Below are 15,051 nucleotides of genomic sequence, written 5' to 3' on the forward strand. Positions count from 1 at the left end.
AAAAAAATCATTGGCAGGCACTTCTAAAGCCTCGGGCAAACTTCAAACATTTTAAAGACAGATTAATATGGAGGGCCCGCAGCAATAATGAGGCCCGACCTTGAAGACTTAGGATCTTGCATAATGGTTACGTAAGCCACAAAAGCAATGAAAATCAGGTATTGTATCAACACTACAGTTGATAGTGGAAGGAGAAGTTAAAGTTATGTGCGGGTTGTGTGTGTGGTTTGTGTGTGTGTGTGTGGTATTGGCTCGAAGCAAACTGTGGATGGCAGAGCAACCAATGATTACATCCAAAAATATGTCAGAGTATTTCTCTATCAGCTGTCACTGGATTTATGTCAGAGACACAACACTCCTGTTAAAACACTGAACTTTACGCATAGGCTGAGCGTGTGTGTGTGTGCGCATATTTGTGCTAAAAAGAAACTTGAGACATCTGAAGTCTGTACACAGACTTCCAACCTTTTCCCCATTTCTGGCCAAGAATACATCTGCCATGTTTTTTGGGGGTTTTTTTCTCAGACGTTGTCACAACTGTTTAGGCATAAATGTAACACTTATGTCACAGCATCTCTTCTCTGTTTCTGTGTCGTGATGCAACACACTTCTTTATCTATATATAAGTGAGTTGTGGGAGGTGAAACATCACAGCATGAAGTGTGAAGCTCCACATTTAAATTTTGGTGATTATTTAACTCCTGCGTCCTGTTATGAGCCACCGTTCCTCAGTCAGGAATGTTTTAAATGTTACTGTGCATGTGATAGCGCTGCAGACAGGGAGTGACGTGTCTATTGAGGGAAACCAGGGCGAGGTAGAGAGAGAGTGCAGCTGTGGGAGAGGACAGCAACTTTGCCTTGCAAAACCAATGATTTGCTTGCAAGGCGTGCTGGGAAACCCTGAAATTGCTTGAGAGGGTCCTGGAGCCAGACTATAAACACTGGATAAGTTCACTGTTTTATTCCTCTCTGCATCCTGCTTTATCTCCCTCTCTGCGCCCTCTTCCCCCATCTCCAATTTCCACAGAGGGATTTTCAAAATCCTGCTTTGTTCCTCCCAGTTTTACAGCTTCAGTCCAATGTCTCTAAACAGTGTCCTCGTTCTGCACACAGATTTTGCCTTTAAGGACTTAATAGTCGGTTCTCACAGGAAACAGCTCTGTGACACCAATCAACATTGTGTGTTTAGTTTTTTATATAAGCTGGAAACTCAACATATTAACACAAATATACATTGCAACTCGGATGCACTGCTAGTAATTTATTGTGTGTAGACTGAGGAATCTTTTCAGACACTCTGAAAAACCCACTTGACATCATCTACATGTTTTTCATGGATAATGAAAACAGTGTTTTTCTCTTTGCACTAAAGACAGTATCTCAGCGTCACTAATTTAATTAGACTGTGCTATGACAAAACATGCAGACAAATGAAGAACATGCACAACATCTCAATTTTTCCTCTGCACCCTTGTCTGTATCTATGACTTTACTGTGAATATCTTGTCTCCCAGCATTCAACACACACACACACACACACCAACCAAGCCCTATCCAAGGAATGCGTTTAATTTCAATGCGTGTAATCTTAACTACATACAAGACAGTTAATTCTCCTCCTGTCCCTCTGACAAGACTGTCTGGCTGAACTAATGAAGTTGGTTAATGATTACTAATCCTGCATGGGACACTTGAGGAGATTGGTGTATGTGTGTGTAGGGACGGAGGGTGCTGATCATGTTCATTTTTGCATAAAGAAGTGGAAAAATGCGGCGCTGGCTCCACCTGAACTGAGACTAAACTGATTGTGGCCTGATGACATCGTCAGTGGCTGAGATTGAGCAATCAGCATTCAGAGTGTGTCTTGTGTGGCTTACGTGAGCTCCTCCATGTATCACAGAGCTGCAGCAGACAAATATTTACATCACTGCTGTATCTGCTGATGTTGTCTCCACTAGTTGATTCATTATTTGGTCAAATATTCATCCTTTTATTTCTTAGGGGAGTATTAGTCAGAGTAGACTCTGTTTTACATTTCAAGTGTTAAAATCTAGCTTGCTTATTCTTAGTTCTTCTTACATGTTTATTATTGAAAGCCTCTATTGATTGGCTGGTTTGTATGGAAAATACACGATCAATAGATCACGACTAATGCTTCTTTTTTCCGATCACCAGAAAACTGATCACTTGTGGTTCATACTGACTGACAGAAGAGTGGTGTAGTCACAATGCCACAGGCCTCAGATGGATGTAACATAAACCCTCTGCAAACATTGATCGGCATCAGCTGTAGATTGATCAATCAAATTCATAGGTATCCGTATCTGCTGCAAAATAGACTTAATAAGGTCACCCCTGATATTTATGACCTTGCTGATTGTCCTAAATCCATGGATATAAATATACAATTGCTAGGTGCATGTGTGTTTGCGCGTGTGTGTGCAGTTTATCTGTTGATCAGTAAAAATGGCTGTGTGAGTAGCCCCATGGGTATTACGTTCCCATCGAACCCTTTGCAGTCTGAGCGATCCACTGTCAGCACCGTGAGAACGGGTTCTCTCTCACACACACACACACACACTCACATAGTATTCAGAGAAACCACTCCCAGAGAAATAATGTGCCACTCCATCAATCCTGGAATGTTGTAAAAAATAGACTCAGAGATTAGAACTGGCATCGGTGCCAAAAAGCTGAAACACGTCGGGCCTCAGATGTAAAGCTGTAACTCGGCTGTTTCCTCACATACACATTCACACACATTCACTCACACACACACACACACTAACTCCCTCCTTCTGAAGTGTGAATTCAACACATCCAAACAACCAAAACCTGAAATGCTCCCTCATGTCCAAAAGCAGATAATGAATTCCAGAATGTCTGGCAATTAGTTTCTAATTCCAAACAACTAGCATCATCAATCTGTCAGTTGTTTAACAGCAGCTGTCTTCATTTTTTTTTCTAGTCAAGAGCCTGACATTGTTCTCAGCTTGTTGAATTTCAGCACAAAGAGTCTGGTAGACGTTACAGTTGGAGGCTGGTTTTGCAACGTCCGTGTACATATACTGGTCCACATGTAGGATGTGCATGTATCTTTTGAGGAAACTGGGTTACAAGTGGGGTTTAAGATAAGTCTGACATCTGACTGAAGTATTTCTGAAGCACATTCTTGTGCATGATAAATGCAACTGTTGCATCTGAACTCTTTGTTCTGCATTGTGGAAGCCTGAACACCTTCCACTCTAACAGATCAGAGTGTGCTTGCATTGACTTAACACCTCCGTCTTTACTTGTCATGGTGGTAAGTGTGTGCAAGATTACATGTTGATCCTATTAGAGAATAGTAAGTTTGTTTTTCATGCCAGTAGCAAGAACTTGATCCCACAATAGCAAAGCACATTGCCTTGGTTTTCCCTCTGTGCTTCTTCCACCGTATCTATTTAACACAGCAGGATCACAGCAAAGTCTCTTTAAGACTCTTTATTTTCCACATGGGTGCCAACCTCCCCCTGCCTCTTAGTTAATCCTGTGAGGTAGTTAAAGAGCAGGGATTATAACATGCTGGTCTGCTCCTCACAATCCGGATGATGTTGATGATGAAGATGACAGAGCAGTGGTCACTTTACGAGGCACATGGCAGAGTTTACATGCGGCTTAAATGCAACGTGTGCGCACATGCCTCACATATGTCCCAACGATTTGCAGACATATGCTCCACGTGGGGGAAAGAAAGTGAAGCAAGAAAATACACAATGTATGTGCAGGGGAAGTTGTTGCATGCACAGATGCAAGAGCTGCTCGGAAGATGTGCAAAAAAACGATGTTTTGGTCAGTCTGCAGTCGTGTAAAAGGCGTCAGGAAATAGATCTCTCTTGTGAGTCTGACGACACCAAGTCTGGCCAAAGAAAAGCAGTCTCCTCGTTGCTGTTGTTTTTAAGTCTGTTTTTTGTACTTTTTATCGCTCACAACAACATGACACTTGTTTTTTAACCCACAAAGGGCTGCTTTTTTATCCCCAAGGCTCTCTCTTCCTGTAGGAGGGGGTGGGGTGGGACTGACTTTGCAGCTTCTGATGGAGACTGAGAGCCATCCATGACTGGACTGGAATGTATGACCGGGCTGAGACATGGAAGCTGTCAGCCCCCTGAGGGCTACTGATGGTTGAAACCTGAAGACCATTTCCTTTATGCTCCATGCTTGTGACTGCACATCATGGGTTTGACTCTGGCCAAAGACCTTTTCAGCATATCTTACACTGGTTCCCCAGTTTGTTTGTTTCTCCATATGGAAATTTACAGTGCAGAAGAAGATATATCATGCAGACAAGAGCTGACCAGTAAGAATTATGACGTAAACCAGTGAAAAACAACAAAGAAATACCTCAAAAGTAATTGAATCAACGTTGAAAACCATCAGCCTCGTTTCACCCCAGGAAGCCTTAGCCAAGTGTAACTTCCTGGAGACCCACGCCACACCCGTCACTGCCCAGCGATGCTTTGTTCTGCCTGGACAGTGGATGTGACAGTGTGTTTGTGTGCGTACGAGTGCATGCTGTGTGCACGTGTAACACAGGTCACAGCTGGGTCAGCTGGTCTATTATTGATTTCCTAGCGGAAAGAGAAAGAAGACTGCGCTCCAGTGCCGCTGTCCTGTCCTGCCCAGCATACCAACCAACCTTCAACTGACCCACATGTGCGGATGATTGTGTGCTGTAAAGTGTTAACAATAACTAGGTGTAGAACACTTTAAACAGATGCTGATAAGTGCTAATGGGCTGTTTAATGAACACGATAAACTACTTATCACCTCCCCACTGGCGCTGCTCCGCATGAGCCATCAAAACTCCAGCCAAGTGTGTTTCTCACTGGGTCTGTTTAGTGTAGGTTTGGTTCGTGGTTAGAGTTGAGGAACTACATCAACAAAGCTTCTACCACAAAGTTTAAACAGGATCCAACAATGAAACTTGATGACAACAAAATTTACTCAACAGCCTCTTAGTCAAATTTTGAAATACAAAGAGAGAAAAGGAGAGAGTAGGGATGGAAAGGAGGCAGTTTGATCATCCACACCCTCCTCACTCAAACTTCATGTTCTAAATTTGTGTCCATGGAACAAAAATCATTAGACAATCCAAATTGCTAATTTACCACCACGCCCTTTGGAAAGTGTTCAATTCCTAACTGTCAAGAGCCAAAGAAAAGACATGATGATGGTCAACAGGATTAAGGTGCACAGAAAGCATCTTATTCAGTCTCTTTGGAGAAGAATCTCAGACAAGTAAAAACTAAAAAGCTTTGGTTGTTCTCCTGAAACAATCAGTCTAACCACTTGCAAAATATTTTGATCAAATCAGGTGAAATGTTTGGCCAGAGGCCAAGCAATTTGTGTTTCACATGGATCCAGATCCAGGTGCAGATGCAAGAACATTTTGAAAGGGTTTCTTTTTCAAGAAAAAAACAATCGGCTCAGACGAGAGTGAAATTTACACAAAACATCTCAACACTTTCCAGGAATGACTTTTACTGTTCTCACTGTTTTAATACGAGCTGCAGAGTGGGTCTGATACACATCTGGTACCCTGTGCTTCTGAAAACACTTTTTAAACAATAAAAGCCCATTAGTAAAACAAAAAAAGTGTTACTTTGGACAATGGTAGTTATAGATGCCAAAATACACTCAACACAACATGTGAGTTAACAGAGAACTGAAGAGAACCATGTAGGATCAGATTTCACAGCGTATAGTTCACTTTAGTGGCAGAGGAACAATTTGTAACCTGACTGGCAAACGTATGATTACACCAAAATGTGCAGAAATAACATACCAGAGATGCACTGATGCACTAATTGCATGAGGATGCACCAAGGCAAAGGTGAAACACAGCAAACAGCACCTAAGCCTTGATGGATGGAGTTATTCATCCACTCATCCATCAATCCTCACGTGGACATCCTCACTCAGCTATCGACTGTCAGTACGCACAGAAATACACACACAGGGACTTTTCCTGTTTACATACTCTCATCGTCTTTTATAAACAAGTGTCACCAGGGTGATAACGCACCCTGAGGATTTTCCATCAATTTAGCTTCTTCGTTCACTCTTCATTTGTCAGCTTATGTCTAGTTTGGTTCAATTGTTAGGAGAGAATTAAGAAAATTAAACACTTTTACCAAAATTAATTGAGAATAAGATTAACTGATGTGTTTTTTGAGGTGTCTGTGGCAACTTGAAACAAAACAGCAGTAAACCTGTGTTTGTGTCTGTGATGTAAATGATAAAAATAGCTTTACAGTATTTCCTCCTGTAACTGGTGCTTGTTTCATGAAATCTAATTTGCTGTACTCCCAGTGAGAAAAGATAGAGAAGGAGGGGAGAAGAGGGGCGGAGGAATATTAATAGACTCTAATAGACTGGAAGGTAAATAGTGAGTGTGCCACGATGTAATGGGCATGTGTGCTTGTGTGCACCACCACATTCCTTTGGCAGCTGATCCAGCCTTAGTCAAAGGTGCCTTGAACTCCAGGGTCACACTTCTTACCAGTCCTTGCACAAACACAAGTTACAAGTTAAATGCATGGGCACACACATTACATACCAGGCATATGAATGCACACACCCACTGCAGTGCTAAACGGTGCGTGTTATCTCAGCTGTGTTATTCCTGTCACAAAAATCTGAGTTATTCCTCATCTGAGTCCTTTTCATCAAGTCTCGATGATGTCGCCAAACTGGAAAGAAACTCCTGCCTTCCTGCCTCTCAGCTCATCTGTCTCTATCTGTCTGGCTTTGGTTCTATCAGTCCATCTGTCTCCATCTATCTGCCTATCTCTCTGAGGTTGTTTACGCTCGCCTTGCTTTGCAAACACAATCACTAATAATCAGTGGACAGAGCACCTTCAGGTAGACGTGACTACAAGATCATCATCACTCAGACTGAGAACGAGGAAACTTATTTCAAGTTACTTGTTTGCAAAAAGAAAAAAAAATACCTCAGTGCAGTTTCAGAAACGCTGAGGCAGCTTTCTATTCTGATGTTGAGGTTACCTGAATCTACATTTGCTGCACTGCTGCACATGCTATAATCCCTCATCATACAAACTGCAAACACAAATTGCTCCAAAACAGTGGAGCCAGTTATGTACACAACACTGGCAAATTGTCTGCTTCTGTGGTTGTTTGTACCTCAAATTAGGATGCATAAATAAATCCCTGGATAATACGCTCATATAGATGTTTGAGTAGCCACCCATTACTAGAGACCACTGTGGGTTAAACTCGACAAGTTTGATAAACTGCAGCCGTCACTGCACGTGGAGACATGGCAGGAAGAACCACAAAGAGATGTCTGTGTTTTGGGACATCAGTTGTCACGATGTTAGAAGAGCAGAGTAGTGGACAGTAGCTTCATGTCAGTAACTGTGCTCCTGCACTGGATTTCTTTCACGTGAATGATGTAAATCAACTCCTCCTCCATCAGTGCTCTGAATGTCTATGTCATGGATGATTCTGTTATCTGATACAAAGACATTCCCTGTGAGGTTGTACAGTATGTGACACAGGTTGGTACAAAACACATGCACATTGTTAGAGAAAAAAACACTCACAGAAACACTTGGAAGCCTGCCCTTTGACCTTTGGAGACACACCGACGCAGTAAAACAGATGGCTTGATGCTTGATGTCGGCCCTACGCTTTTGACTTGTTGACCTTTCATGGAAGTTTCTAACCTCTCGTATGTTTTGCGGACTGGAGCCACATGTTTAGTGTTAATATTCTCATTCTGTTCTTCTTCAGGGTACTTTGAGATGCATATGCACTGTGCTGGGAGAAAACACAAGGCAGTGAAATGTGAGATTTAACAGTTTTGGCTAGTTTTGGCATAGCTGCGTTGCTAAGGTCGCCCAGAAACCAGCAGCTGTCTGAGGTGTTGAAAATCTAAGCAGGGATTTCTCCAGTGGACAGCACAGTCTGTTCTTCTAATTTAGCGTTGAGTTCTGCTTTGTGTGTATGACTCATGTGCATGTGTGCGTCCATGTGTGGCAGTGCGGGTAGAGTGCAAACCCCAGTGCGCGATTCCGAGCTCTTAAAACCCGGGATGGTCGCTTTGATTAGTTCTGTCTTAGTGCCAGTTCGTTAGCCTGTTTTCCAGTGCAGGCAACTCAAGGAGAACATGTTGTTATGGTTGTTTAAAACAGCCAAACCGTGATGTAATCCTTCTGCACTTTACACAGCAATGCGGTGATTGACATTGCGCCCTCATAGCTGTTACACAAACAGCCAGGAAACATGTGTAACCTTTTCTTGAACCTGCTGAAACTCCCGTAACTTTTCCTCACAAAGACAGAAACTCCTCCGGATGAAGTCATGAAGAAACCAGGGCACGAGCTTCAGCTGTAAATCAAACTTCTTTGAAACATCTAGAGCGCATATTTTGCTCAGGCCCAGAGAAAGACTCCTGCCTCTGGAAGCACATCTCCCACAGCAAACAGTGGATCAGATCTTGCCAGAACTTTCTCCTCTGTGTTTCCTCTGCTTTTGTTTTCCCCTCAAGCCTTCGTCCATTTCCATAAAAAGACAAGTCTTGAGGAGGGCGGACTTCTCTTTCGCTGTTGATAATAAAAGCGCCTTTCCCTGACAGGGTCTCGAAAGAAAAACGAGGGACGGACAGTGTTGTCATGACAAGCCAGAGGTGACGGCTGTGGAACGTGAAGAGGCAGCCTTCCACTGTGTGGTTTCCTTTTTCCTGCCACGCTGGAATGGTCTTACACTTATGACCTCAGAGCAAGAAGAATCATTTTAAGTGTCAGGATAATGGATGCAGAGGAACGTGTCTTGAGTGTCAATCAACACATGATCTTACATGACAAGTGGTCAACAAGCCTTCCATTCATGTGAGGGAGTTACAAAGACGGCTGACCTGAAAGTCAGACTTTGTAAAAAATATCAAATATTTTCACCCATAATTGGACTGACAGGCTTTTGTATTGAAACCAAAACTGTATTTTTCAATATCTGTGTGCATTCCTACCAACTGCACACCTGCGAACAAAACATCCATTCCTGCTAAGTTCTCTCTTGGTGCTTGGTTAGCGTGTGCTTAGGAAAACTTTTCATCAGTGTAAATAAAAATGTGGTGATGCTGTCTGCCCACGCACACTAACACACATGCTGTTCAGGACAGTCGTTTGCAATTCAAGGATGGGCGTCTATTGAATAACACTTAAAATCAATAAAGATGCATTCATTCTTTCATTCTGTAAGAGTTCATTTGAATTTTCCACAAGACTGGAGGCTTTGTGGCTTGTCCTGCCAGAGCTGTTTGTACTGGGAGTGGCAGGGGAGTAAAACAAACACTCCTTCTGTAATAGAACAAGGTCACACATCAGCAGGTAAGGAGAGGACAGCATGTTATAAAATGGTCCTATCATGGCTCTGGAGGTAGAGAGAGACGAGGAGAAGGAGGGTGAAAAAGGAGGAACTGAAAGTTTCTGAAAATAACTGAGCACAGCGAAGTCAAATGTCAAGAGAGACGGTAAAGAGGAGACAAAGGGAGGGAATGTGGTGCTTGTCTAAACGGGCAGCAGCTCTCAGGAGGACAAGGGTCTGCATGGCTTGAGGAAGACAGAGCATTTTCTATTTGGTCAATGATGAGAGATGGAGTCAAACAGCACAAAGAAATAAAAGATATGATAGTGGAGGGTAATCAATCATTTCATCAATACTTTCTTTTAGTGTCACTTGTCACTCAGTCAACCAGCTGCAATGCACCTCTCTCAATCCAGTGTAGTTTAGGCTGATTAAAAAAATCTATTGAACATCTTTACTTTCTAGTCGCTTACAGCTCATCCACTCTGACTCTCAGTCTGCTTTGAAGCATACTGGTTCAAACAGTTGGCCAACATTTACAATATAAGGTTTCAGGACAAAGATAATCATTATTTGAGCAGTGGCAAAAGCCTCTGGGCTGGTTGGCTCCTCTCCAGGATTAGCTCACTCACATCCAACCCCTATTCTTAAAACTTCCTTCTTCTTTCATTCCTCTGTTGTCATTATGTGACACCCAGACGGCATAATCCTTCACGCTGCACATGGTCTATGACCCAACTTCAGTCAGGAGCACTAATCAGATAGTGGAAACCATTGTTGTGCAGTATTTGAAGAGTATCTTCATGAAACATTGAATATTCAATGTTACAAGACAAACCCTGGATAACTGCTTAAATAATCAAACCCGATTGGGTCAACTGGCAATTTTCCCAATGTGGTGCACATGATTTGCATCGAATGAAATCATTCATAATTTGTTTAGTCAATTTAAAGTAGTGGATGTCTCATCTGCTGAAGCTAAATCAACCCATTGTGCTGAACAAACAGTAGAGTTGTTCAAATGATACAGACAAGATTGATTCATTCCTTTGGTTCATGACCTAAAACCTGCAAAGCTAATGGTCTTTTAATCAGTTTTACTTTGTGATTAGTGCTCATTATTACATCATAGAGCAGCTGGCATGGCTGTAGACTCTTACTCTTTTACACCAATCTCTCTCTCTGTATCTGCAGATGCTGTCTGGCCAGGATAGTAAGTTAGCAGTGGTGTCTGGTGGATTTGCTGGAAAAAAAAGTCTCTCACTGACTTTAAAAGCCAACAAACATGAATGTGAAGCCAGCTCAGCTTGGTATTATTGCTGCTAACCATTGCATTAGGAGTGATTTGTTCCCTTTGGCGTTGTCATTGCCTTTGCAGGTGATGAATCTTCCCTGTGTGGACTAAAAAGGTTTTATTCTTCTAACCCTCGTAATACCATGTAAACCTTTAATCTGCAATCCTGGAAAACAAATTCATTCCAAGACGAGAGCGGAGCAATCAATCCAAACCATTATATATTATCTCTGACGGTATTCCATTAGCACAATGCCTTGACGCCTTAGCAGAATACATCACACGTCACTGCAAGTGGAAGAAATGCGCAGCTGCCTCGTTTGCGCACTGGCAACCGCGAGGTGCTGTTACACGTCTATCTCGTTCACTTTCTGGCTCTCTTTCCAACTCTTCCTCCATCCCTGTCTGGTAACCTAGAATCTGAAATATTTATCTGCCCTGGCAGGAATGATGACAGCCTACAATTGTTTATCATCGGCTGCCGAAGGGCGGCTTGAAGGGGCATAATCCCCCATTAACACAAATGCAGTCTTATTTGGAACTGCCTCTTTGTCATATTTTAGCTGCATTCTTGTACCAAGTTCAACGGAGCGTTGGGGATTTATGAGACAGCCATGAGCAGGCTGCCCATGAAAAAATGCACAGGACATAACCCATTTGTTTACCTGCTTCACTTTGCAATATAGTGGTAGTTTAAGGTTTCCTGTGTAAAGATGTAATGTTTACTATCAATTGATGCTGTCTGAATGAATGTCTGACCTTATAAAGCCTGTGTGAAGCAGGTTACTGTGCTAGACACATTTCCTATGCAAACTATATTCATTTTTACAGCTTGGCACAGTTGTAGCTCAACACTCCAGACTTACTTTGTTAGATCACTTTGCTAGATATTTATTGCTTGAATCAACACTATAGCAGACATATTCATAAAACATGTACTCGTAGTGAGTCCCCGTGCACAGGCTGGACAAGTCACAATCAGATAAATCAAAGAGCCATGCCGCTGTATTCAAAACAAAGAAAAGGCATGATGTTTCATCAGATATCAAATCAAACAGTTTTCCTTCATGTGTCTGTTTGGAGTTCCCTCAGTGGCCAGTACTGGCATTCTTCTAACAGGACATCTCCACCTGCTTTTTGAGCTGCAGCCTTTTGACATATTGGCTTAAATTTATACAACTTGTCTCAGATGCATATTTTCCTGGAAGAACTTGTAGTCTAGTGGTTTTTTGATTGAGAGCAGTTCAGGTTCCCACACAGGCACTCTGAGCTGTCTAACTGCCCTGCAGAGGGGTGGTTAACCACTGCACTGACTGAGATAACTCATATTGCACTGAGATCATTAGTCAATTGATCAGTTAGTCTGATGACAAAAAAAATAATAAACATCAAACTGGGTAATTGATTAATTGTTCTTTGGTGTATCTGACACATCTTTTGTTACAGAACAAATAAAGATTATAAATTGTACTGTCAATTTTCTGCAACTTATTGCAGTTAAGTCCTAATTGGATACAGGATAAGCAAAGCGGCCCTGATTCCCATTTACATAGCCATTTCCTCTATTCCCAAACCAAAAAGAATATATAATCACTCCTGTGGATTATGGGTCTAGCTTGAGGACTTCTCTCTACTAGCCCTAACTGGAATACCTCCATGGGGTGGCATTCAGTAGGAGCCACAGCCAATTAGAGGACATTACCTCCTCTAGCTCTACTTCGTCTGTCTGTCTGAGCTCTTCACCCTGAGGCTGAGACTAGACAACCAGAAAAGGAAACTCATATTGGAAGCCTGAATCTCTGCTCTCATTCTTTCAGCTCATGACCACAGGTGAAAATCATGTAAATCTAGAGCTATTTGTCTCATTTTTATTCACAATACAACTTCAGTAGAAATTTCCGCCATGTATTGACGGAGTTCACAAAAGGAGGCCAGAATTTGAATACACAAGTGAGAGTCCAGATATATCAGATTTCATTGCTCTACAAAGATGACATGCAAGTATGATTTGGTCAGTGCACTCAAGTCTCATCAGCCTGTATTGGCTGAATTTTAGACCCACCGCTGTGGGCCATGTGGCCACGGCTTTCACACCACACAGTCCTGCCACAAAGCACTAATCCAGACCACAGCGTGCTGCCAGTCCATCCCCCAAAAAATTGTATTGTTTTCCAATCAATGCTTGTAGGTTTATGAGGGCTTCCAGCCACAGAAACATTGCTCATAAAGAGGAGACAGACCGCTGGAGCAGTGAGCAAAGGATTCCTCACCGCACGAGAGGAGAAGAAGGGGGAGAGATGGAAAGAGAAGGAGGGGACACAGGAGAGAGGGTGAATGATAAAATATGAGCATCTGTGCATATTTAAGCCTGTCAACCTACTAACCAACTCCATTCCCACATTTGAATGAACCTGTTCTGCAAGCAACCTGTTGCTTGCTCCAGACTTTGACAGCTAATCTTTGCCAGATAATCAAATATGAGCTACCAGAATGCTGAGGGCCTCATTCTGAGAGCGTAGTTCTCATCAGAGCCCTAGGCAGTCCTCATGGCCTTGACCCATATCTGTGTGTTTTGCCCTCATCTGGCCACCTGGCTTTGAGGTGTAGAGTGTCAAACACAACACCAGAGCTGCAGTCTGCGGTAACTCTCTGTGTCTCTACTGAGCTGCTTTCAGAGCTGACGTCTATTCTTCAAACCAGGAAACATGTGTGGTCTTGTGTGCCAGCATGTGTATGTGCTCTATACACCACGAGTCACTTAAAATGTTCCATCACAGGAAGTTTTTGCATATTGAGGCTCCTTTGAGGTGCTCAGTTTCGAATTGTTGTTTCAGTCACATTTATTAATTATTTTTCAAAATCATGTAAGATCAGAGGGACAATGAGGTTCTAACTGCCTGATGGTGAAAGGTTTACTAAAAACAACTTCACTAAAATAATAGTCTTCTTTTTCTTAATGCATATTATCCTCAGAGACATAGAGGCATTATACGCTTATATTGTATATGCAAATGTGCTTTAAAGTCAGAGTCATGCAGGAAATAAACATCTTTTCCGCTTTGTTCTTCAAGCAAGCACTCACTGCACGTGCATGCGCGTGCACAGTCTCAAACGCGGAACATGTAACATCTCAGCTCTTATCAGTGCATGTCGAGTCATTATAATTAATTTATGGCCAATAAACTAAGTACTTACAAGATATGAATTTTGCCTGTCGAGGAACACGGAGTCTCCCATGGTCCCGAATAAGTATCCACATATAGTAAAACCCCCCAAAAAGCGCAGCTGCTGTAAATGATATCCCGTTAGAAAAGAAAAATAAGTCCGAGGGAAAGAGTTTGCGCGTCGGGACAGATCGTCAAAAAGTCTCCACGAGTGACTTGTGTCTTCTCCTGCCTCTGCATAAAAGACAAACACAGACCTTTGTTATATCTAAACTGTAGGAGCCTCCGTTTAAGAGCTGATGTCTGTGCGCCGGTCAGAAGCGCGTGTCAGAGAAGCATCAGTGCCAGAAAGGACACCATAGTGCGTAATGCGTAACGGATCCATACTGCGCGCCCCGCGGACTCTGGCGAAGACAGATGCTGAACCAAGTGAGGGCAGGCTGAAAGACTTAGGTCAAACTAGCGACTGCGCCACATCTCACTTCCGGTGTGGGTTTTCAAAATATAACCAGTAGGATAAGGTCTGCATTTTTACAAATATCAGAAAGAACCATGAAAACTGCCCTTTCGGGGGGAAATGCACATTGAGGCGTATACATGTTTAGCAGTTGGAAAATGATGTTCAATAAAAACTACTCCTGGACAATACTGACCCTGATGTGATGTAGTAAATAAATATAGCTGTTTCTTCAGTTCAAATAAAAATAATAATAATTGAAGTCACTTTATATATTTCTACACACCTAGTCATGTGAATCATAATAATGTTACTTCCCTATAGAATTAACCTTGAAATGAGCTACCTGCCTATTTCAGAACTAAGAGATCTGTCCTATTTGTTCTATTCAGCCCCAAATTTACTATTTCGACTTAATACAAAGACAAACTGTATAACTGAGTCTTATTAAGTCAGTAAATAACTTTCTTTAACACGGTTTTCTATTTGGAAAGCATGCTTTTATTTTGAAGGCAGCGTCATCTATGTCCGGTCTCCCTCTAGGTTTCTGTGGGTGATTGACGCTGAGAAAACGGAGGCAAAGAAGGAGAGGCGGGGCACTGTAGGAGGAGGATTGGCAGTAGAAGAAGCATTTGATTATCAACAGCAGGGCTGCTCAAATGTTTTCATGTCAGTGACCCACAAATGGAGCTCCACAGTTGATAAGATTTGGCTGAGGAAAGACCATATAGGGAGGTTTTAGTTGTTGGATAGTTTACAGTGCA

General features: G+C 42.3%; 1 protein-coding gene across 4 annotated transcripts in view; it reads right to left on the bottom strand.

Annotated features, from left to right (window-relative positions):
• Positions 1–15,051, bottom strand: part of LOC146990690 (rho GTPase-activating protein 6-like) — a 64,101-nt gene that overhangs the window by 21,921 nt on the left and 27,129 nt on the right. For 2 of the 4 annotated variants that reach the window (XM_085797299.1, XM_085797289.1), the window contains exon 1: positions 13,862–14,245. The exons of the other annotated variants lie outside the window; for them this stretch is intronic. In XM_085797299.1, the coding sequence (XP_085653425.1) occupies positions 13,862–13,903 (42 nt within the window). In that variant the 5' untranslated portion in view covers positions 13,904–14,245. Of the gene's footprint in view, positions 1–13,861; positions 14,246–15,051 lie in introns of those variants that run through there. 4 annotated transcript variants of the gene reach the window in all.

This window comes from Trachurus japonicus, chromosome 2 (genome assembly GCF_045865225.1).
Source record: "Trachurus japonicus isolate A0001 chromosome 2, Traja_1.0".
Taxonomy (NCBI): domain Eukaryota; kingdom Metazoa; phylum Chordata; class Actinopteri; order Carangiformes; family Carangidae; genus Trachurus; species Trachurus japonicus.